At 35.9% G+C, this 27,228-nt stretch overlaps 1 protein-coding gene across 1 annotated transcript; it reads left to right on the top strand.

Annotated features, from left to right (window-relative positions):
• Positions 1-25,999, top strand: LOC121318794 (cGMP-dependent protein kinase 2-like). Its single transcript, XM_041255896.1, has 18 exons — positions 1-500; positions 3,808-3,974; positions 5,544-5,657; positions 7,255-7,360; positions 8,639-8,702; positions 10,770-10,847; positions 11,562-11,656; positions 12,381-12,449; positions 13,123-13,221; positions 16,034-16,184; positions 17,547-17,683; positions 18,119-18,208; positions 19,019-19,160; positions 19,377-19,540; positions 20,036-20,158; positions 20,882-20,944; positions 25,258-25,324; positions 25,904-25,999. The coding sequence occupies exons 1-18, from the start codon at positions 1-3 to the stop codon at positions 25,997-25,999; spliced, it is 2,325 nt and encodes a 774-aa protein (XP_041111830.1).
• The last annotated feature ends 1,229 nt before the right edge of the window (positions 26,000-27,228 follow it).

Below are 27,228 nucleotides of genomic sequence, written 5' to 3'. Positions count from 1 at the left end.
ATGGGGAACGGATTAGTGAAACCCAAACAGCTGAAGCAGCCTGACGGGACCCTGGTAACCCTCTCCATTAACAGCAATGGAAGCAAGCTGTGCCAGGAAGGTACTGACGACTTTCTCAAAACCAAAATTGAAGACCTGGAAAAGGAATGCAAAAGGAAAGATGAAGAGATGCGGGACAAGGATTACAAAATCAACAGACTGATGGAACACTTTTCCATACAGACCGCAACCATTTCTGAGCTTACAGAGGAGCTGCAGAACAAGTGCATTCAGCTGAACAAGCTCCAGGATGTGATCAAAACTCAAGGTGGAAATAACCTTTGCCCCTCGCCGCTGAAAGCCAGGGTCAACGAGCAGGTCAGTTGTTTGTTTAAAGAAACCCTGAACAGACGAAAGGGAGCCAAAGAAGGGGTCTCGGCAGAGCCCACATCGAGGACGTATGGCTCCAGCAAGCTGCCAAAGTTTTCCTTTGAAAAAGTTAGAGTTCGCAAGGATTCAAGGTACGTTTATATCATTTTTGGGTTGAGGGGGAAATGCTAGACTGAATCCTAGTTCATGAGCTAAAATGTTTTGCTCTACAATTTGACCATTGCAACTGGTGAACCTCTGCCTAGTTTACTAGATATTCTTCTTATAAGCTTGTCATCAATTTAGGGAAAACAGCCTGGCTAAGGGAATACCCACACACATAAAAATGTGATGCAAGTAGACCAGCAATTTAAGTGGCCATTCTTAGGGAATTTGAAGATTTCATTATGAAACATACTGGACACCAAAAGGCATGAAGACTCGTGGAAGTCTGGTAAACAGCTTCAGCTGTTGATGTGAATCCTCTAGCACAAAAGTCCTTCAATGAATCAAGTAGCATTTTAACACAAAGCTTTATTAAGATAGCACCCCCGGCCTAGACTTGCCTCTGTTAACACCTTAATGAATTAATCCTACGCCAGAGATAGATTCAATACTGAATTAATTAGTTAAAATAAATTAATCCAAAGTAGCGTTTGTGAAGGCAAATCCAGTGTTCCACACTTGTTGTTCTGGCATTTATGGTTTCTTTCCCAGTGTATATTGAATGAATGATGGTTGAAGTTTTGTTAAGCTTATGTGATAAGGATGTCTATTCAAATGAGGGTTTCCCTTTTGATCTTCTAGTAGCAATAAGCCCTGCATTACTATGGGTAAAACAAGTTTTACAATCTGTCAGCTTCCATGGGGCAGTTAAGGCACACAAATGCCTTGCCCCATCTACATTTCAGCACACATATAGTAAAGGGAGCACTTTCTGTTAATTCAATCATGTTTGCAATTTACCTGTTTCATTACTCTTCAGATGTCACTGCTACAGTCACACTAGGAACTCTCAGTTGTCTTCAATGCCTGTTTAAAAAAGGAGGTTACTGATAAACTAAGAAAATACAAAGCAGCATACATACACATACACATACACATACACATACACATACACATATACATAGACATACATATACACATACACACATATACACATACACATACACATACACATATACATACACATACACATATACATACACCTACACACATATACATACACATACACATACACCCATACACATACATACATACACATACACATACACATACACATATACATACACATACACCTACACATACACATACACATACACATACACATACACATACACATACACATACACATACACATACACATACACCTATACATACACATACACATACACATACACATACACATACACACGATGTGTATGTGTATGTGTATATGTGTATGTGTACATACACCGTGTGTGTATGTGTATACACCTATGTATGTGTATACACCTATGTATGTGTATGGGACATATATGTGTATGTGTATGTACACATATACATACACCTATGTGATACACATACACATATACATACACATGTGTGGATACATATGTGTATACACATACACCGGATGTGTATGTGGATGTATACCATACACATACACACATACATACATACACATACACATACACATATGTGTACACATACCATACACATACACATACACATACACATACACATACACCTATACACATACACCTGTGTATACACATACATACACACATATACACATACACATACACCTACACATACACACACACACACCTACACATACAACACATACACCTACACCTACACATACACACACACATACACATACACATACACATACACATACACATACACATACACATACACATACACATACACCTACACATACACATACACATATACATACACCTACACATACACATACACCTACACATACACATACACATACACATACACATACACATACACATACATATACATACACATACACATACACCTACACATACACATACACATACACATACACATACACATACACATACACATACACATATACATATACACATACACATACACCTATACATACACATACACATATACATACACATACACATACACATACACATACACATACACATACACATACACATACACATACACATACACATACACATATACACATACACATACACTACACATACACATATGTGTATGTGTACACATACACACATACACTATACATACACATATACATACACATGTATGTACACATACATGTACCTATTGTATGTGGTATACATACACATGTGTATGTGTATGTGTACATACACATACATATGTACCACATACACATACACATGTGTATGTGTATGTGGATATATGTATACACTATACATACATACACATACACATGTATACACATATGTGTACACCATGTACACATATACATACACCTACACATACACATACACCTATACATACACATATACATATACATATACACATACACATATGTGTATGTGTATGTGGGATACACACACACATACATACACATTGTAATACCATACACATACACATACATATATGTGTATGTAATACACTATACATATACAGACACATATATGTGACACTATGTGGGATACACTATGTATATGTGGTATACATACACATACACATACACATACACATACACATACACATACATACACATACACCTATACATACACATATACATATACATATACACATACACATACACATACACATACACATACACATACACATACACATACACATACACATACACATACACATACACATACACATACACATACACATACACATATACATACACATACACATACACATACACATACGCATACACATACACATACACCTATACATACACATACACATACACATACGCATACGCATACATACAATGCTCTGAAATCTATAATAGGAAATATTAGAAATTCTGTGACAGCAGAATAGATGGGTAATGTTGCCACAGGGTTTGGTAGACTGATACACAACTTATTTTAGTGATCCTAAATGTAACTTTTTGCCACATTGTAATTTTGCAGGTAACCACAGATTTCCAATAGTAATCTATGCACTTACAGTGATTTGTCATGTTGGGTAACAAGCGTTGAATATAATACCAGCTTTGTGAGAGTGACAGTTAGCCTTTGGGATATGTAATTAAAAAAGAAAAATATTTTTCAAGGCAGTCTCCATGTAGATCATTGATTCCACTCTCCCATGCATCACTTTGTCACTTTTATCTTTGGGATTTGTAATAGTACCATACTGGAGAGTGCAATGGGAGTTGGGAAACTAGATAGATACCATTTGCAGTAGATGTTATGTGTTTTTGTCACATTCCAGTGGACACTGACAGCTCTTCTCTGCTCTTTTTAGTGTGAAAAAGCACATCACCGAGGCTCTCAATAAGAACCAGTTTCTGAAGAGACTGGAGGTGCAGCAGATCAAAGACATGGTGGAGTGCATGTACGAGAGGAACTACCACCAGGGAGATTATGTCATCAAGCAGGGGGAGCCCGGCAATCATCTGTTTGTTGTTACGGGTAAATCATTTTGTCGTCAGGGCAATAAAATCCTATTCCTGAAATTCATTGTCTTAGAAGATGGTTTACACAAGCATGTTGGCTATTCTACAGTGTGTGTGTGTGTGTGTGTGTGTGTGTGTGTGTGTGTGTGTGTGTGTGTGTGTGTGTGTGTATGTGTATATATATATATATATATATATATATATATATATATATATATATATATATATATGCACACACACACACACACACACACACACACACACACACACACACACACACACACACACACACACACACACACACACACACACACACACACCATTATACATGTTACATTTCAATGTTATTAAAACTAGATCATTATATTTAGCACTACAGTACAAACTACAATACAATACAAGTGCCTGGAACATAGATGACACCCTATGTTAAGAAATAGACAAGAATAACTATATTTAAAAGGTGATAAGTTTCTTCATCTATTGTGGAACCTACCTAAGAGTTGATATAGGAAACCTATAGACTTGCTTCATGCACCAACTTTATGAGATAATTTTCAACAAAAATGTTTTGCTGTTTAAATTTTGCTGTTTAAAGTCAAGGCGGTGAGAGCACTGTAGAGTATTACATTTGTCCTACTCAGTTGTAAACAAGTAAATCCTTTGTGAAGCAATGCTGTAAACAGTTCAGAAAATCATTTTGTGACTTTTATTTTTCATGAATCACACTCTGGCATGTGACTTGTTGCCCCCAGTTCAAATTCTTATGATGATCTGTGTACTAAAATGAGAACATCATCAGTTATTGTTGTCTGGCAGTTCTAGAAATGCATTTCTGCATTTTGCATCTGCAAGCTGGTATTACATTGTGATTCGTTTGAGTCTATCTGGTCCCATCTGGCTTCACAGATGCATATTCAATGCTTGTTAATGTTTAAAGTGGCACTGTTCTAATTACCGATAAGATAATTGACAGAAGGTACTTGGAGAGAGTGTAAAAAGATGCCTGCTAAAGCAGGAATGGACATCTTCATCACTGTATGATGTACAGATGTCATTCACTGGTATAAATAATATGTATGTATTCACAAGCAAAATAAACAGATTGCTGTTTAACTCCTCTTTATACAAGATAGAGTTATTTCAATGTACCACTTTATGCTGCAGCTTTGGAAAACTAAACTGAAGTAGACCATCCTTCAAGAGGTGGTGTGTGCCTATGCCGATGTATTTTATGTTACCTGCAGAAGTAAGCAATTAAAGCAATAAAAAGGTATAGTTTGAATTGAATATATATTTACTGTCCTTTAAGGCTAGCAGTAACTCTTCAGATGTATACTAGATGAAATGTGCCGTAGGTGCTAGGTCTGGTGAACTCATGGCTCTACATGGGCTAAGGTGTATGGCATACAGGACCAGAGAAGCAACATTGCAAACAGCCACTATCGGGGCCTGCATTCTGAGTCACATCACTCATGCATCATTCCTGTTGAATCACAGCTAATAAACATTACACTGTAATACACATAATCTCAAGGAACAAATAATAATTTGTGTTTTTTTACATTTTGTATTCTTTTTACAGAGGGCAAACTGGATGTCTTTCAACAGAGCAAGTTTTTAACAACAATGCCAGTGTGGACAGCATTCGGTGAATTAGCGATTTTATATAACTGCACAAGGACAGCATCTGTCAGAGGTATTGACTGGTTTTGCAGACAGACACTTTTAATTTTCAAACGGAGGGCAGGGTGTATGTGGTTGACATTATAGTACAAAACTTGGAAAACCTAGACAGAAACAAACACAAATTGAATTACTGTGCATAGTATAATTCTAGGGTTAGTTGCAGGGAGGAGCAGTTATTTTAATTTTTTCTGAATAGAATTGTTTTTAATTTTATACTGTTAAAATGATTTTATTAATTGATGACAATTTGAATTTTCCTTTGCAGTTTTATTTTGGTCTCATTTGTCCAGAGATACCTGTCATAATAAGTTTAACAGGTTTTGAGGTTGACATTTTATTTCAGTACTTTGGACAGATCATCTTGGGGTTTAAAGGCATACTTTATATAGTATTTGATTAATTACCTGTTAAATATCCTATGTGTGTTATCTCCGTTGTATTTTTGATCATTTCTGCTGACCACGTTGACTAACTAGTACAAAATTGACTACCGGTAACTGTATATAACCAATTGTATATAACCAACTGTATATAACAATTATTTATAAAAAATGTTAAAGCTATTAACCAGGAATTGGATCTTCTGCAACAAGAAACATAAGCACTGGAGTCTAAATGAATTACTTCCAATTAGCAGTCCTTCATGAGATTCTGGGAAAAGGGACCACATTTCAACAGGGTCAGCCCAATTCAAACAGCTAACTGGATATCGATCTGACTGAATTATTGCTATTGCAAATTAATTCATGTTATATTATTGTTTATAGATGCATGTTTGCATGCTTGTATGCTATGTATTTAGTTGGATTTAATCAGGTTTTCATTTGGCATAAAGAAGAATAACTGAGAAACAACCTGTGAGTCATACATTTGTGTCATCACTGCCAACCCTTGCAGACTATTAGGATACCATTATAATTAAAAAAAATTAAACCTAGCATAACCATTAACAAGACCATAGTGTTAAACAGCAATATAAACACAACTGGTTTGGGACACATTGCACATTGATCCTGATACTGATATATAAATGTGTAGGATTTACAGGATGTATTGGTTCATATTACAGGGTTAGAAACTCACACAGAACTCCTTATGTTAGAAATATTATAGAAATGACAAGGGGCCAGGATATCAGATCCCTCCTAAATATCGTCTGAACTGATCACTTCAGAGATTCAACCTAGAGTATTTGATTGTATTAAAGTAATGTATTCATTTTGAATGTAATCTTAACAGACACTTTTTATTGTTGTAACAGTTAAAAGTTGAAGATCCCTGTCATTATACTGTACCGATGTAATAAAAGGAACTTGCTTAATCCTTTTTTTATAATTTTGACAATAACATGAAGCAACCATTGACAAGCACTACAACCTGAAATGGTGGCTTCTGCTGAATCTGCAAGGCAGCCCTCCAAGACAGCTACCCACGACATTTTCCTGTTACACAATTGAAGCAGCTTTTGTTTCTGTAGGGAAGCCTCTGTTTTGTTGCTATAGTGTCTGATGGAGGGGAGATGTTAAATGAGCTCTGCTTAGCAATGCCTAGGCCAGTTATACAGCGTGCAAGAGTAATGTTTCATGAGCATACATGTCTTGTTGCAGCTGTCAGCCATGTCAAGACGTGGGCCCTGGACCGGGAGGTGTTCCAGAACATCATGAGGAGGACGGCACAAGCCAGGCATGAGCAGTTCAGGAACTTCCTCCGAAGGTAAACACAAGCAAGGCATGAGCAGTATGGGAAATTCCTCTGAGGGTAAACACAAGCCAAGCAGTTCAGGAACTTCCTGCGAAGGTAAACACAAGCCAGGCATGAGCAGTACAGGAACTTCCTCTGAGGGTAAACACAAGCCAAGCAGTTCAGGAACTTCCTGCGAAGGTAAACACAAGCCAGGCATGAGCAGTACAGGAACTTCCTCTGAGGGTAAACACAAGCCAAGCAGTTCAGGAACTTCCTGCGAAGGTAAACACAAGCCAGGCATGAGCAGTACAGGAACTTCCTCTGAGGGTAAACACAAGCCAAGCAGTTCAGGAACTTCCTGCGAAGGTAAACACAAGCCAGGCATGAGCAGTACAGGAACTTCCTCTGAGGGTAAACACAAGCCAAGCAGTTCAGGAACTTCCTGCGAAGGTAAACACAAGCCACGCATGAGCAGTACAGGAACTTCCTCTGAAGGAGTGAGCAGATAACACCAAACTACCATTTGATAAAGTTTGTACCAGCGTTTTGCCTTTTGGTGATTGTTTAGATCATTATATTTTTTCTCGTTCCTAACCATCTGGTTTAGTCATCAATCTTTACAAGAAATGTGAGATATGAAAGCTTTCCATCTTTTCATTACTTTCTGTTTTGCCCTTTTTTTCCATGGTCCCTATGGAAACCAAAAGTTCAGGAGTTAGACGATGGTAAATCCCTGTAGATACAATTACTGTGTGTAAAAAACAAAACAACGACAAAACAAAACAAAAAAACACCAATATGTGTAGAAGATACATTGCATTTGTTGAAGTTGACCATCAATTTGACCCTTACGGGTCAGGCACCCGACTAATCCAGACTGAAACCTTCTAAGATGGGCCCTTGCTTAAAATCTATTGCTTAGGTTTGTCGTGTGAAAAAAAAGGAGATTGACTTGATCTGCTGTCCTCCTGATCAGTAACTGGTTTGCAGTGGTGGGACAATAATCAAATTGGATAGATAAAGTTGGATAATTAAAAAAAATATATGTATAATAATTTATGTCTAACTCACCAATCAAAGTTACCTGTGCATGGTTTAATTCAGAAAATTGAAATGGAAAGAGAGGGAAATTGGGCAGGACTTAATGGTTAGAAAGCTACAGTAAGGGGCAGTATGCAAATAGAAAGGATTAAACTGTAGATGAATTGATTAAAGTCTGCTCTCCAATCAGTTTAATGACTTGCCGCATGGCTGGAGCACTGTTTTAATATTACATTAATAACCCTTTTTTTTTCTTTTTTTTTTAAGTGTTTCATTGTTCACCAACCTACCCGAAGACAAACTTAGCAAGATTGTTGACTGCTTGGAAGTAGTAAGTGTCCTACTGCACACAATGTATTTTGGCTTAAAACCAAACATCCTTAGTTGAAGTATAATACAGCAATTAAGCAATGAACATTCTGGTATACTACAATCACAAAAAGTCTGAAATTTTCAGTTTTGTCATCGCTATTGCAATCATCTCTCTGTAATGGTAATTTAACAGCTTACTCTTCAAGGACATTGCGTTATTGGCAGGTCCCTGTGGCTGTTCATAAGACTTATTTTATTCAGTCATTCTGAATGGACTTGAATGCACCTGATCGCAAGGGGGTGTTGACTAAGTAACATAATACAGTCACAGATGTTGTAAGTTAATAATTCAGACAATATTGAACTATATTATTAAATAGCATGGAAAAAATGATTTTAATTAGTTTCTGAGAGAATACCCAGTGGTGTGGCTGTCACAGGTTCAGATATGACTAGAATGATTTTATGTTTATTAGCTATGTTTTATTGCTGCTTTAGCACTGTCACTTGTGAATGAGTTTGAAACAGTAGCTGAGGTAGTTTACTGAACATTATGTGTACCAATGTGACCAATGTGGCAACCAATAAATTTGCTTGAGAAATACAAAAGTACCATAGTTATATTTAGGAAATTAAATTAGATTTGACCAGTGCCCATTTGTTTCCAGACTTGCCTACATATATTTGCCAAATTAAAAAAAAATATATGTATCTATATATTTTTTTCAGAAGACATTATTTTAGTTTTGCTGAATAATATAAAGCAATATGTTTTCCTGTTTGGAATTTAAAGGTTAAATTGTTAAAATTGGTTACCATATAAATCATAAACATCTAGTGGCCCAGCCTTGAATTCATGATTAATGCGAGCAGTGTCTAACCAATAAAGCTTAAGCTATTGTGAAGATATACTCACACACACTGTTACAAACTTGACCAAGCAGACAGACAGCAGCACTGTGTGATTAGAAGCTAGCAAACCTGTGTAGCTTCAAATAATAGACAGTAAAATACAGTATTATCTATTCTTCATTTATATGGCTAAAAATTTCTAATTATCTTTTTTGTTAATTGACTAAGATATTTTATGCCAGGATATAAAAGGCCAAAACTGCAAATAATTCCAGTCTTACAAAAATTAATATAGTTCATAGTCACACAAAATATAATTTTTTGCATTTTGCTCATACCCTGGGGTCATCGGAATGTTTGTAAGGGATATACTTCCCTCCCTAAGATTTAAGCCACACCCTTTAGTGGCCTCGGTAAGAGATTGTGGTCTTTATTACTGTCAGTTAAGCTAACTCTTGTTATTTTTTTCAAAGAAATTATGTTTTTCTAAACCTTAAATTAAAAAACAACAACAAAAAAAAAAAAAAAATGTACAATATAATCTGGTTGATGTAATTGTGCCATCCACAGTTTTCAAACATGATCATACAATATTTGTACAGACCTCAGAAGCTGAAGGCTTAGGCAGGGTTAAGAACAGAATTGACACTTTGAACATCTTTATGGAATGGTTTAGTAGTCTTTGAGGTCTAAGAACTTTATATTTCCTGATACTTTCCCTATTTGCCACATCTCTGAAGATTAGTCCCAGATTAACAGTTTAAATAAAACGCTTTAGTACATCCTGCAGAACGAAAAGCCCCCATACGCCATACTATTGCATGTCATATGTATCCTATTGGTGTTTATAAAGCATATCGATCCTATCCTAATTACAGTAAAGTACAGAGGAACTGCTATGAGCTAATTCAATGGTCCTTGTGGTTTGGAAGGATTATATAAAAGATCAAGCAAATATCAAGTTTAGCCAATGGGGGAAAAATAAAAACAATTCTACAAAAATTATGAGATTTTCTAACAGGTGCAGATAGAGTAAATACTATACATTGTCTGCTTAAAGAGTAAAACCATATTTTTGTATCTCAGTCTTAATGTGTGTGAATTGCATGACAAAGCCTATTTGCTACTACAGCCTTATTATATCTACTGTCTAGTGGAAATGCAGCCAGCAGCTTGCCTTGTGCTATGGAATAATCAATGTCTTAATTAAGATGCTTATTTCCTCTGCTGCCAGGAATATTATGACAAAGGGAATTACATCATAAGGGAAGGAGAGGAAGGAAGCACTTTCTACATTATTACCAAAGGAAAGGTAATACCTACATCTGATTCTGCTAGACCCTTTGAATACACACTCAGTTTAGAGCCCACATCCCACATCCCATGTATTCAGTGTCTCTGCACAGATCCCAGTCACAGATTAGTTTGCAATTTGACACCCAGAGAGTTCAGAGAGCACTTTGACTCTTTCCTGCTTAGCGTTGTCTTCAGGGCCTGTGATATTGTCTGATGTAAATGGTTTACTGAATTGTTTAGGGAGTTGCAAGCAATTAGGCAACTGAGAGTGAAGCAGAAGCCATCAGTCTTTGTAATTTAAAAGCTGTTAGGGACAGTGGAGCATGTTTAGCCTGGAGGGAGTATGCTCTGTATGATGTACTGTATGACCTAGGGAACAATATGAAAACGTCTGCTAATGTTGATTCTCAATCAAACTTGTCCCCACAATGGCTTTATATGATAATATTCGGAATTATTCAGACAGAATGTTTGCTTTTTTTTCCCCAAAACACATGGCTGTTTTCAAAAAAAGATTAAATACAAAAGAAGAAACATGAATATTTTCAAAGACTTAACTAAACTTAAAAACATTTAAAAAGAAATATGCCTTAAAAAGAAAATTATTTTTCTTTTTCTCTTTTATACAGACCTCTGTGCAGCAGCATCTAAAGAAAGGTCTACTTAGCTTCTATTTGCTTCTGTTGTACTCTTAACACCTCTTATATTCTCAACCCATATTATTTTAAAGGTTAATGTGACCCAGAGTACAGACGGCCATGCTGAACCTCAGGTGATAAGGACTTTGCAAAGAGGGGATTACTTTGGTGAAAAAGCCCTGATCAGGTTAGCTTGCTGTTACTTCCATCATATTGCAAGATTAATCCCTACTTTAATCTTAATAGAATTATTTCAGGTTTCAAAAGGCTTAAAATGTAGGTTATGCGAATTAGACAGTAACATTGAGTTTGTAAAATCATTTTTTCATTGCTAAACATGATTTTCTTTTTTTAAATTCAGTGAAACCTGATTAATAGAATTGTGTTTTCCTTCATAGAAGCACATTTCTTTTACTATATCAAATGATTTGCTTAAAACTTTCTGTTTATTAGGCAAGCCGTGAATATTATTTCTGGAGGCCCATATGTCTGTATATTGGTATATCTAGAGTTTTACGTATATATACAGAACTGCTTATCCTGTTGTGATTAAACTTGTTTAAGACCGTCGTTAGTCAAGTTATTGAAAGTATCAGAACCCGTGGATATAAGAAAATGCCTATTTGTCTGTCTATACACATGTCACACTGTTCATATGTACATACGGTGGCTGTAGGTGATGGTGTTCCACTCTTATGATATTGATAGCTCTAATGTTCAGTATTTACTGTACAGACATGGCAGGGAATATATGTTAATGACATATTTGTTGGCTGCAACTAGAGTCTTGTTCTCAAGAACTGTCTGAATATGATTTTGCTTGAAGCCCTAATCGTTAAATAGTCAAGCTTCATATTTCAAAGTGTGTTTGATATAGTTCTGATGTGTTTCTCATCGTATCTTTTTCACAGTGATGATTTCAGGTCAGCAAACATAATAGCTGATGAAAACGATGTGGAGTGCCTGGTTATAGACCGAGAGTAAGTGGTGCTGTAGCTGTGGCCTGACAATGCAAGGGGGCCCCAGCTCTCAAGAGCTTCCTATTAGCATGATAAACATCAAAGCACTGCCATTGATTGAATATGTTGAGGCTCCTGTTTTTCACATATTACATAAGCTGTCTGGTGTTGTAGGACGTGACAGTGGAATATTGAACATAACAGCAAACTGTATCGGTCCAGCTTTTACTGTTTGATATAAAATGTAAAAAAACCTGTTAGCTTCTGTTTCTCATCTTATCAAAATAAATCATGTGTTCGGATTTCAGGAACTAGAAAAGTAGTAATGCCAGTTTATTTCATGTGTTGAATTCTAAAGCCCGTGCTAAAGCTGCTAATTTTGCGCTCTAATTACTTCAATCATCTAAAGGGAACACATAGACCCAAAGGCATTTTAATCTGTGAAGCTTAATTCACAACCAGCAGCGTTTCTCCTTGAGAACCAACATTTGTCATGTTTTTGAGGTTTGAACCTAATCAAACTATTCTACAACTCAGAGATTGGTAAAACACTCAGACTGTAAATGATAGATGCATAGGCCAAAATAAAAGGCTTACTAGCCACTCAATGACAATGATATCAGTAGGTGATTCTGTCGATCCTTAATGTATTACATAGATGTTCTTAAAGTTTTGTTTTGTCTCTTCTTACTAGGACATTTAATCAAACTGTTGGGACATTTGATGAACTCCAAAGATATCTTCAAGGATATGTGGAAAATCTGACTAGAGATGATGAGAAAAGACATGCCAAGTAAGTAAGGCTAATGCTAGCAAGTTCTGGACGTGTTGTTCAACATTCACCCTTTCGATACTGTCCCAACTGTAGCAGCTTTTAAAAATAACAAATCACAAAACAAACAACAACTGTGATAAAGTTGTTGTTTTTGGCGTGCAATGCAGTGTCTGCCTTAAACAATTACATACAGTCATCATAGCTTGTGTTAAAGCACAAAATAACCCAAACCCTTTAAGGATAGCAGCACCATATTTTAAATTTCATCCTCAAGTGAATGTTGATGTATTCCACAATATTTAAAACATCATATTTTAGATGAAGCATTTGCTATATCACTGGACTTTTATGGACTGCGTTGTTTTCAGATCAGTTGAATTTGAAAGATTATTGCCCTCAAATGTTGGTTCTGTGCCATACTGTATGAGTAGTGTGACATAGGAAGAAAAAAAAAAACAGGAATGTGTTGAAAAGCAGTATTTGGAAATAATTTCTCAAGTAGTAAATCAGTAAGAAAATAATTCTGGATATTAGAAGTGAAAGTTCACGTGGGAATTGGTTACCGGCTTCCCACACTGCAAATCGAGTGGCTTATTGCATTTTTTCAACAGGATGTCCCAGAGGAAACAAACATTTATAAAGATAAACTTTTGTGTAAATTAATTAAAACAAATGAGGGTGCTGCCCTGGTGCAAAGATCTAAATGTAATATAATGTCTTGGTGAATTGTACCATATATAATGTACTTTATGTTTTATACCAGTTTAGGTATGCCCTCATTTCTTAAATGTGAAATACTTTGGGTTTCTCCAGGCCATCTTTCTTTTAGCATCACTAGCAAGGATGTTACTACCGTTTTATTTTATTTTTCCTCTTTTTTTTTTCAAGTAAACCTGCAGTTCCTGCTCTGAGTCTCTAGGGGCGCTGCCCCACTCTCACATCACATGTGAACAGGACAGCGTCACTGGCAAGGGTGTTACTACAGGAAAAGAGACTCAGACACAGAAACTGCAGGGTAAAGACCCAATGTGCACTTTTATGTCACAAACACAAAACTAGACAAAAACACATTAACAAAACAAACAGCACAAGGGCCAAAACAAAAGGTTTATACAAAACTCACAGACAGCACAGCACAGCACAGCACAGCAACACACCTTCACCAACTAACTCCAACATTAATTCTACACTTAACACCCATGATTGCCCTTTTATACACCTATTACTGGAACCTAACTAATCATCATTTATTCAATTGATGGCTCTAGCCACATTTCCACATGTGTTCTGGCAGGGAGGAATTTAACCCCTTCCCTGCCATCCCAGAAGCTCCGCGCCGCCCGCCCCCAACCCCCCCCCCCCCAACACACGCACACGCATGCATGAACACACACATGCAAACACATACGCGCACACACATTACCCGACGGGATTTTCACCCTGCCACAGCAGCATGTTTAATATTTTTTGTTAGGAATTAAAGTTAGGTACTTAGCTTTGTAAGGAAATTGAGTATATTAAGCAATCTTAAGTATAATCTATACAACCATGGATATTGAAACCTAAAGCAACTGCACATACCTGCAAAACTGTTTCCACTGTACCATTATTAATAATTATACCTCTTAGACATCAGATGGATTATAATTTGAAACACTATAAAAGCATGGTTTAAAACAGCATTCATTTACTTTTGATAGTTCTGTGACGTGATGCCAGTATTGAACTTAGAACCACCACTGAAGTGCATCTCCTTGCCATTTTGATCTCTGACGCAGGTCCTCCTTCACCAGGATGGCACAATCAAACACACAGCGTGGGGCTTTATTGATCAGATGCAGCTCTTTCTTTTTATCACCTCTGTGTGTTTGTGATGTTTACGGCACTTGATCTCGGATCTTGCTGGGTTGATCTACTTTGTAAATGTTATTAAACCCCCAGACATGTAAGTGCAGGGATGGAAATAAGACTCCCATTGTGTAGTACTCTAGTTTTACTATGATTTTAATAAGACCCACCTGAGTTTGTTACCTTTACACTGGGGCTGATCAAGTACATATTAGAACCAGGAATGGGTAAAACTGTTATTTCCATCTCTGTAGTCAGTTCAGGGTATAGTTATGTGGTACAAAACAGTAAAAGACTGTAGGTATATTATAGTAATCCATGACGATAGCAAGGCTTTAGTTAATTCTTCTTGACAATCTGACAACATAGGATTGCTTAAAACTCGCAAACCCATCTGCTTGGTTAAATAGTCTTGTAAATATCAAAGTGTTGCCATGATCAGCTAAATGTGGTAAATTATTTTACTCTGTTTATATAATTTTGCGCCACTGTCAAAATAAGGATAAAGGGCGGGGTTTGATAGAACCCGTATGAAAACCTAATAGTCTGTGTGAGTCAAAATAACAGACAAAAAGAATCTTGTGCATTTATAAAAAAAAAAAAAAATGAAGCTCAGTAGGTTATGTCCCGAAACATAATGCTTCCTTGTGAAACTATGCTTTCTCATTGCACTAATAAATCCCAAGCATCCCATGCATACTACTTGGTGCTTCTCCCAGACTGTCCTCTGTATTTAGATACAAGTGGGATATTTATTGCATATGATCTGTATTTTAAAACGTTCCATTTTCACCTCCCATTCCTGCCATAAACAAAACTACCAAACATAGTTTTACTTTCATTTATAACCAGCACATTAGTTAAATGTTCAAAGCAGAAAGATACAGCAACCTTGTTGCATCCAACTTTCTTCATAACCCTAATTATAGTAATGAAGGCAGCAGACCCCTAGCACATGTCAAGCATGTTTTACTTTATTTAGGGGCTCAACCTGTGCTCGACAGACCCCGGATATCTCACTGGAGATGATTCAGTTCAAGGAGAAGGTTTCTGGCTTTTCATCAACGTCTCCTTTTCAAAACCTGGAGGTTATTGCCACACTCGGAGTAGGTGGCTTTGGGAGGGTGGAATTGGTAAGATCCACTTTTCTTCTGGGCATAATTGTGTTAGATCTTTATTTATTTGAGGTAGATCAAAACAAATGAGATATACAAGCATTGTGATCCTCACACAAGTTGAGGACCTGAAATCTTGTGTACATTTGTGGTTTTATAAAAGGTATATAAAGATTTTCCTGGATTAAATATATTTATATATTTATATATATATATAATTTACGCATGAATCTAGATATCTATTATATATCTATCTCTATCTATCTATCTATCTATATTATATATATATATATATATATATATATATATATATATATATATATATATATATTATATATATGAAGCGTCAATGTCGCGCTTCGACTTTGTAAACTGATGACTTCGTCGCGTTACGACGTGCTGAGTTGGACCAAGACACGACATGACATGTCTTAAGAAACGGTATAAAGAGAAGGACCGCTGTCAGCCGCGGATCACGGCAAAGAAATAATAATCAAATAACTGTCTATTCTCAGTCTCTCACTTCACAGTGCTGTTTCAAATGTTTTTGTGAGTATATATTTATATTAAACATTTTCCTTCATATAAAGCTGCAGATTATTATTTTTATTTTTTTTTTTCAAATATGAAGTGTTTATCACGGGTATGTGAAACTGTGTAACAGACCAAGTGTAGTAATAAAATATGTATTTAAAAAACTAGCCTGCCAAGGCTGGTGTTAGTTTAGACTTGACTGTAGAAAGCGTTCAATAACTCCTAGTTATCAACAGCATTTTGCTGTCGTCCACTCTTATGAATAGCAGATTGACTCTCGGGACCGATTAAAACTTTATGCTAATGAGGTAATCATTAAGCTTTATCTCAATTTGTTTAAAACATGCCTTCATAGATCAAAATCGCTGGGGCTTAACGATGTTTCTGAATGATCTCTTATGAATAGCAACTGCCATTAAATAGGTGGCTATGAATGGAATCTGATCATGTTGTCCTGTTTTCTCATTTTGACAGGCATTAACCCGTTATGAATAAAGCCCTCAGTCTGCACTGTCAGATCCAAAATAAAAAGTGCTTACAATTTATTCAATCAATGCGCAGAGCAACTATTGTACTGGACAGCTTGTTCTACTCACTTGAAGTGCAAGATTGGAAATCCTTGGCATTATTTGTGTATTGTTACTTTTTTAATTTTTTTTTTTTTTTTTTCACATGGTTTTTAAAAACAGTGAAAAACTGGCATTGAACTAAAAGTGGTGGGGCGAGAGTTCAAACAGGGGAGATGACTCTGCACAATCCAGTATATTGTAACTGTAAGTGCTTAGGGACAGACATATAAAGCAAGCCTGTCTTAATTGCCCGCTGATTGCTCATGTTTCGTTGTAGGTGAAAGTTAAGAATGAAGAGGTCACATTTGCCATGAAATGCATCAAGAAAAAGCACATTGTTGACAACAGACAAGAAGAGCACATCCATTCAGAGAGAATGATTCTGCAAGAGGCCCTTTCTCCATTTATTGTAAAGTAGGTTTTTATCGTAAAGTGAATTGTAAAAGTGATAGAATTGGATTGGTTTTGGAAGAGTGTACCAGAGTATAAGAATCTGTCTTTTTTTTTTTTTTTTTTTTTTTAAATGGCATTCAAATTTCTCATACTGGGAATTGCAAAACAACACTGAAAGGATATCTGTCACAGACCAGTCCACTCAGAAAAAAATAAAAATAAAAATGAAGAAACTTCTAGGTAAATGTCTAAGTGGATATCTCCATCGCATATCATTTCTGTAAACATATGCACATGGGTGTGTCATACAGAGCCAGGCATGTGCACCAATATAATACAGTACAATACAAATATATACCATGTTAAACATTTCAAAACACTGTAAATGAATACGATCATACAAACTCAATCTAAATGAAAGTCATATCGTAATAGATCCTATTGTACTGTTCACAGGTTGTATCGTACTTTTAAAGACAATAAATATGTTTACATGTTACTGGAAGCCTGTCTTGGAGGGGAAATCTGGAGCATGCTAAGGGATAGGTAAGTATCTGACTGTGGCTGCATCGTGTTGGTATAACATGTCTCAGAAGTTACATTATTTCAGAGTTCACCCCACCTACAACACTGAATATCTTACATCATCCATAGCTTCCAATAGCTGTAATACAAACCTGGCACTGTTGTGACATGGAGGCAATATTGCCATGGATAATTTTTTTGTCTAGTTCAAGAAGCCATGCCTTCTTCTTAATAAATGCATTTCTAGAGTTTCAAAAGTTTTGCATCAACTAGACTTTTAGGATTGAGACATAGTTAACATAAATTATATATATTATATATATATATATATATATATATATATATATATATATATATATATATATATATATATATATATATATAATTTAGATATTTTATTTAACATCATGCAATCAAAGAAACTACAAAATGATATTGCAAAAGTCTACCCGAAGCCATAATAATACGGTATTTCATGTTAGATTTCAAAATGTCACATTTTTAAATTTTTGTCTTTTTTTTAAATAAGTACACTATATGGAAAACTACAAAGCAGTATATATTTCAATATGTTAAGGTAACATTAAGCAGATTTCATACGATTTTATGAAGCAAAATGTGTTAATTCTATAGGGTGATGCAACACTTTTCGCCATAGCTGTACACTCTCTATGAAATGAAAAGGGTAGTTGCTTCTAAGTCCCATTTGGGTCACCTATTGATTTTTTAATAGAGGAACCAGACCAAGTGTAAGCATCCATAATTCAATGGAGTTCAGGTGTGACCTGCTATAGATACTGAATCGCTGTATATATTGTCCTGGTTTTACAGGGGGAGTTTCGATGAATCTACAGCAAAGCTTTGTGTTGGATGTGTAACGGAAGCTTTTGAGTACCTGCACCAGAATGGGATCATCTACAGAGACCTGAAGCCAGAGAATCTAATGGTGGACTCAGAGGGATACATTAAACTGGTAGATCTGACAGTTAGTTATCTGTAACTAAATCGGGTGTTGTATGTCATCTTTTACATCCTGTTTTTGAAGTTTTTGGAATTAAGTGTGCAGAACACATCTTCCTGATGCCTTTTTTGTACTCCCTATTGTTTCATGAAGTAGAGTGTTAAAGATCCAGTGCCATGTACTTTCTCTGTTCAAAGCGCATGAGCTTACAGGTTTGTTTTCTTCTAGGTGGATTTTGGCTTTGCTAAGAAGATTGGGTCTGGCCAGAAAACATGGACATTCTGTGGAACCCCTGAATATGTAGCTCCTGAGATCATTCTTAACAAAGGGCATGATTTCAGTGTCGATTTCTGGTCACTGGGAATCCTGGTGTTTGAACTCCTAACTGGCAGGTGAGGTTTGCTTTGCTTTAGAATGCACAAATCACATTTCTGTCTTTTAAAATTCATGTATAAAAGTGCGAGTTTATCTGATTTGTAGCCAAATGCATCCTAAACATTTATAGAAGGCTGCAGGTTTATGACAAAGTTTGGTGAAGATTGGTGCAAAGTCAGAGCAGTTAACGTGTTCTCCATGTTGTGTGACAGACAGACAGGCATGGTCTGCGCATGAGGTTCCCACATTTTTGAATGATAAGTCTTGTTTATTTATGGTCCTTATATTGAATTCATTAATATAATTATACTGACAATTAAGAAGACATAAGAACATGCATTAATCAGCATTTGATGCTGGTTCTTTAATCTCTACATAAAAAGAAGGTTGACAAAATGCATGAACCTAGACTTCAATCTGAATTTGAGTAAAAAGTATCATGGTACCTTCAGGCTGTTGTTGTACTAATACATGTGGTACATGTGCTACTCCTTTTTTATTGTATTAAACAGCCCACCATTTTCTGGGACTGATCAGATGATGACGTACAACCTTATACTGAAAGGCATAGAGAAAATGGATTTCCCGAAGAAAATAACAAGACGGCCTGAGGACCTGATTCGTAAGCTGTGTCGGTAAGAAACACATTTAACATCAAAGCGCAGCAGCAGTACTAACTAAATTCACTGGGGGGGGGGGACGACATGGAATTAAAAGGTAACAGGATAGTCCCTACTATTGTCTTTGAGTTTAATGTAATATTATTTGCATTTTCATTCATTCTCTGTTGGTGATTCTGCTTAGATCTTTATTTACCATGCTTACTGATATATTCAATAGAAGTGTCCGTTTTCAACTACTGGCTCAGCTTTTAAAAGCTTGGGTATATATTTATATATTTTCCATTTACTAACTCACAGGTATGGAAATTAGAGTTTCACAATTTGAATGGACATTTCGACAAAAACCACCTCACTTCAGAAATTCAGCTTTTAGAAGTTGGTTGAAAAGGACATTCATTACAGTAGTAAACCTATATAACAATCTTATAAACACAAATCACAGTAGAGAAGAAGTATAGAAAACACACAGGATATTAAACATGTAAGAAATAAAATATTATGAAAATGAAATTTTAGAATGAGACATTTTCTTTGTCTTCTATTTTAGGCATTAGTGTATGTTCTTGTAGCTTGAGGCATGATTATATAACTTTCAAGATCCTTGAAGAAATAGACATAACATATAGTGTAATTTTTTTTTTTCTTTAAGATGCTAGAATGCAATTTTGTTAATGTAATTAAATGCAATAAATTTTGTCTGATTCTCATTTTAAAAGATTTGTTTTTATATTTTAGACAAAATCCAACTGAGCGTCTGGGAAACTTAAAGAATGGAATAACCGACATTAAGAAGCACCGGTAAGTGTCACCTGCTACATTCTGCCCTACTAATCCCATAATACCAACCATTCCATATATATATATATATATATATATATATATATATATATATATATATATATATATATATATACATACACAGTACCAGTCAAAAGTTTGAGTACACCTTCTTGAAACCAGGTTTTTCATGATTATCTATGCTTTTAACTGTATAAACTTGTCTATAAACACTTAATATTTCATTATATGATACATGTACTTATATAAGCTGATAATCATAAATGAATTACATTCAAAAATAAATTTTTTAAATGAAAATGTAAATCTTTTCACCCAAAGCAAGGGGATTTCAGTCTGAAGCCCAAGTCAGTTAAAAGTCTGAAATGTGTATAACACGATGTTAGAACACTGGCCTAAGTATAAAAGTGTCTTTGTTAGATGTTCTCTGAGTTAACTAGCATGTTACCTAATTAACCTTTGTCACCAATTATTGTTAACAGGTGAGGGTCCATGATTACTATAAATATAGGTAGCATAGGCACAAGTTTGTCATTCCTGAATGAAAGGGAGCAGAAAATGGCAAAATACGCTCAGTTAAGCAAAGAAAAAAAGTAATTACTTTTAGAAATGAAGGTCAATCTTTATAACAAATCGCAAGAGCTTTGCAAGTGTCTGTAACTGCTGTGGCCAAGACCATTAAACGATTTGAAGAAACTGGCACTCATGAGGACCAAACAAGGTCAGGCAGGCCAAGGGTGACCTCAGAATCAGAGACCAAGTTCATTCGAGTCACAAGTCTGCGAAACCAGCTATTATCTGCCCCTGAAATACAATCTCAGCTAAATGCTACTAGAAGTACAGATGTTTCAACATCAACTGTTCAGAGGGGATTGCGTGAAGCTGGCCTAACTGGAAGAATTGCTGCAAAGAAACCATTGTTAAGAGTGCAGAATAAGAGGAAGAGACTTGCCTGGGCCAAAAAACATAGAAACTGGACGTTTGAGGAGTGGAAGTCGGTCTTATGGACCAATGAGTCAAAATTTGAAATATTTGGGTCCAACCACCGAGTATTTGTAAGACGCAGAGAAGGTGAGCGCATGAGTTCTGCATGTGTGGTTCCCACTGTCAAGCATGGAGGAGGCAGTGTCATGGTCTGGGGTTGCTTTGTTGGTGATCTTTACCAAGTCCATGGCAAGCTCAACCAGCATGGCTATCTTAACATACTTCAGAGGCATGCCATTCCATCAGGATTACGGTTAGTTGGGCAGTCCTTCATTCTTCAGCAAGATAATGACCTGAAACACACCTCAAAGTTGTGCAAGAACTATCTGGCAAAGAAGGAAAGTGAAGGACAACTCAATCTAATGACCTGGCCTGCCCAGTCTCCACACCTCAGTCCCATAGAACTTGTATTGGACGAACTGGTCAGAAGAGTTAATGCAAAGCTACCCACAAGTGCCCTACATCTCTGGGAATTGCTGCAGAAGAGCTGGGAAGACATGTCGGGTGATTTCCTGCTGAAACTTGTTAACCGAATGCCTCGTGTTTATGAGGCTGTTAATAAGGCAAAGGGTGGCTATTTTGAGGAATCCAAGATTTAGAGACAATTTTCAATTTTGCTTTGATACTCTTCTTATGTTTTGTTTTGTATATTGTAACATGTGTTTTCATTTTCAAGTATTTATAGAAACATATACGATGTAAAACATTGTCAGTTATGAAAAAAACCTAGTTTCCAGCAAGTGTACTCAAACTTTTGACTGGTACTGTATATATATATTTTAAAGAGATCCCTCCCTGGCTTTTTACATACTCTTACACAATGGAATACACTTCAGAGATTTACACTCACTGTTAGACACTGTTAGACTTAATATATATATTGACTACTATACTATAAATATTGCTGCCCATTTATCTAGCAATAGCCGTGTATCAGTGTGTGTGTATATACAGGAAGACTGCGGCCTCAGGCATTATAGCCCCCTATCAGTAACAGTATTCTTCCCTGAGGCCAATCATTTTGCACTATGGCCCGCCTCTCCAGTCCATATTTTATATATATATATATATATGCTTGCTACCTTTCTATATTAATCTTGTTAAATGTCAAATATCCCAAAAATATGACTGAAGTTTGACTGAAATAAATTAATATAGGATAAACGTTGGTAAAATCACTCACTGTTTTTTATTTTCTTACCAAAAATGATAATTTAGAAATCATCTGTAGTTTTTGTACTTTTTATACTTACTGTCTGTCCTGTCTCCTTTCTGCTCTGAATGGCTAGGGGTTGGTGTAGGTTAAGGTGTAGGTAAGCTTCTATAGGTATATGGTGACAGTTACTAGTTTGATTTGAAAATGGGGCGCAAGAGGAAAACATTTAATGAATATTGTGCACAATACCCTGACCGACGGCTAAAGTCTCTGCGGCAGGACGAAGCGGTCCAGTCTGCCTTGCCTCCAGTGACTGAGTCCAGCTGTGCTGAAGCAGGAGAGGGGGAGCTCAGACTCCAAATAATAAGTGCAAGTTCGTTCTGTTCAACTATCTAATGTTTTGTTCTGTGCATATTATTTTTACTCGTAAATTTATGCTATAAAAGTCTGTAATACACTTATATATGCTGCGTTTTCTATGGTTTATTTGAGGCGATTTTTTAATTTGTTTAGGATCTATTCCTATACAAGGTATAGCTCTGCTGTGACCAAATGTTATTTCAATTGGAATGTTGGTAACCATGGTTTTGTTGCATGTTGAATATGATACAGGGTGTTTGCTAATTAAGGCATTTTTCAATGGCATAAAAAGTCTGTTTTTTTTAAAGCATAATGGTCAATTTCACCCATTCTCTGCTTGAATGGAAAAATAAAGATTTTAAAAAAATGGTTGATATGAATCGTCGATTTGGCAAGCCTATATCTGCTATGAACCAGTACATCCATCTCTCTTTATAGTATACCAACTCCCTGTTCAATGGGGTTTCATTATGTTTTCTAAAATACATTTAAAACATCTAAATAACTTTCTTTATGGTACTGTACCAATCTTGAATTAAAAAAGTTTCTTACTCATCTCTGTTTCTACAAATTTACTGGGTATTCCTACTACTTCAAGCTATATTTTGATTTGTGGCTTTCTCAATGTTTCCTTGCTGTGCTCAGCAGCAGTGCTCATATTCTGCAGCTTTCAGGCAGCGCCTCAGCAGATGGTCTTTTAATGTACCTGAACTTTGTATCCACTCACCTCCTAATATTATGGCACTTTCAGGGAGCAATACGTCATTTATTTAGTTTGCTTTGAGGGAGGAAGACCTTTGAGCCTTTAGACCGCAGAGGATTCAAATCAAGCAAACCCAGTTTCTGCTCCTCTTATTCCTCTGTTATAACAAAGTAATTCAGTTCTACATACAGCAAGTACACCATGATTATAAAGATTATGAAAGTTGGTGGAGGCATCAAGTTTCTATATTACAAACAGGGGTCATGATGGCAAATACTAGTGAAGTGAATACTTTGAAGAAGGGACATACTGTGCACCTCTTGGCATATGCACAACTTCAATTAGGTTTTTTTGCTAAATCACTGCTCTCGAAATTCCACAATTTTTTGTCAGATAACAAAGTGACAAAATAGCATTATGCATGTATCTTTCACTTATTGTTCAAGGTGAACATTGAAGTAATGTCCTCAATATAACATGCACTCTTTTTACAAATGTCAGGAGAATCTCTGCATGTCATACACAGGGTGTTATACATGTGGTTCACTATATTCTGAAAATGACAGTGGATTAAAAAAGTAATGTTTAAAACGGCCTGTAATTGACATATGAACTAAGCACACATATTTCTTAAGCATCTCGTTTTTTAATGTACTGTATACCTTATGTAACACGGTATAGGATAAACCCATGTCAGATGCTTTGGTAGATTTGAAAATACTCTATCCACAGAATGATTCCATTCTGATGATGTTATACAGCCTTTACATTCACTTTTACCTGTTTGATTGCTTGGAGGATACAATTTGATGCTGGTGTTACTTTGAGTGTTTGAGTTTCTTCTGTTAAAAACATTGATATTGATTTTTGATATTGATAGTGACTTTTTAAGCAACCACTTATAGTGTTTTTTTTTTCACCACAAACAAGCCACCTTTGTCTCAGACACATCACAAGATCACTAAGGGTCACTTTTTTAAGTTTATGTTCTGACCTTGTCTATAACAGTTCAGAAATGCAATCACTGAAAATATCGGCAGGAAAGCCTGTGGTAGTGCTGCTACATAGGGAACCTGCCATTACAAATATTTTTTGTTTTATTTTTTGCAGGTGGTTCAATGGATTTAACTGGGAGGGACTGAAATCCCGAAATATAATATCCCCACTGAAAAGAGAGGTAACCTTTTAATTTTCTTTATTAACACTTGGTATTTAGGTTCCTTTTTAATATAATTTGCTAATTGTAATTACATTCTAGTACAGCTCCACATTACTGGGCAAATGATACATTCATGCCATCTTTACTGGACTGCATTTTACATTAAACAAAATGGCTATGAGATTACTGCGTGAGTCATCCTACTTTGAATGTGATTATCTTGCAAAAACTCACCCTTTCCAACTCTTACGGCTTCGTTTAAAACAAGAAGTTAATGGAAGGAATGCAGGCCTTCATTTTATAATGCTGTGAACTTGAAACTCTTCACAAAAACTATAAATATTGCAAATCAAGTGGTTCATGAAGTATATACACATACTTACACAGAGTTGTCCATCTATCTGTTCAGTGTCTTCACAAAGTATTTGAAACAGGCTTTACTGTGATTTTATTACATATTGTTCTAAAGCACAGTAGGATTTAATTAAACATTGTTTGAATTTGGATTAAGTAAATAAAAACCAACATGTCATTCCCTCTAACCATATCTATTTTATGAAAGGATACTTAACAAACCAATCATTTGCTTTATTCCAGCTCAAAGGGCCTAATGACCACGGTTACTTTGATTACTATCCCCCTGACAAGGACATCCCCCCGGACGAGCTGTCAGGCTGGGATCATGATTTCTGAGGGCTTCTACTGCTCCTTTATCAGGGGAACAATATTCATTGTCGTCATCATTGGTTCGTTTTCTACAACGCAATTCAGGAAACATCGCTGTACAATGAACGAAAGGAATTTACAAAATCTGAGATGGACAAAGAATTATACATATTGAGAGAATGGTTATGAAAGAATGTAGATTGGAAAGCATGAAGCGTATTCCACCAATTGGGTGCATAAACACTAAAAGCCAGTGATTAGTGGAAAAATACCCAACATTGGTAATTCCGTTCTGCACATTTTGTAATACCTTTGCAATACTTATTTTTACTATGGGGGTCTGTTCTATTGATCTAATCAGCAACATATATAAATCCTGAAATAGAGACTTGCACTTGTCCCCCGCATTGTTCCATCCCAGCCTTATCTCTTGGCACTCTAGCTGCCTGTAAGCCATTGGGACCAGCTTGTATTTATCCATTGGGATTTATTCATGAAATGTTTTCCTATATGGCAGGTATTATGTGGATAAATTGCTGGTACTTACTGTATATAGATGGCATTGCTACTGCAGTATTTTTGCGTGTACATTACTTTTTAAGGTAATGTGATACTCTTGCCCTTTATTTCACAGTAAAAGTTGTAGTGTACACATCAAACGATAATGAAGTATGGACTGCTATGCGTGTGTGTGTGTGTACTGATGTGGCTACCAGTATAAAGGTATGCTGGCCTTTTTGTTTAATTCCACAAGTAAATTATTATTATGACCATGTCTTCTTACTTCTAATGTTGTAGAATTTGTCTTTGTAAAACAAACGATGCCACTAAGCCATGTTTGTATGTTAATAATATAATGCCAATTTTATATACTATTTCTGGGGGGGTTGTTTCTTGCATTCTTATGATTTGTTCCAGATTTTACTTTTGTGTCTTTTAATTTGATGTCTTATTTGAATGCTAGTCGTTGCTGTTTGATACACAGCTTTGATAGATTAGCACAATTCTTTTTTTGAGTTTTTGACTGATGTGTTATGATATATTTTAGAAGGGCTGTTTTATACTGACATTTTCTATACTATTGTAAAGGCATAGGCACAAAAAACTGGGAATGTGTTTTGTATATGTAAGTTTAAAAAAAATAAAAAAATGTAAATTGTATTTATTCTTTATGATTTGTCTTGGTAGTAATCAAACACATATGGATGTGCAAAAAACAATATTATTCAAGAAGCTTATACATTTCTGTCGTTAAA

Source organism: Polyodon spathula, chromosome 1, assembly GCF_017654505.1.
Source record: "Polyodon spathula isolate WHYD16114869_AA chromosome 1, ASM1765450v1, whole genome shotgun sequence".
Classification (NCBI taxonomy): Eukaryota; Metazoa; Chordata; class Actinopteri; order Acipenseriformes; family Polyodontidae; genus Polyodon; species Polyodon spathula.
The sequence above is the reverse complement of the archived record's forward strand: the minus strand, read 5'-3'. Positions and strand labels throughout refer to the sequence as shown.

Coding starts and splice junctions, on each gene's coding strand:
- LOC121318794 (XM_041255896.1), top strand. CDS start 1: ATGGGGAACGGATTAGTGAAACCCAAACAGCTGAAGCAGCCTGACGGG. Junction 5,658..7,254: donor AAGGACAGCATCTGTCAGAG/GTATTGACTGGT, acceptor GTCTTGTTGCAG/CTGTCAGCCATGTCAAGACG. Junction 19,541..20,035: donor TTTGAACTCCTAACTGGCAG/GTGAGGTTTGCT, acceptor TGTATTAAACAG/CCCACCATTTTCTGGGACTG.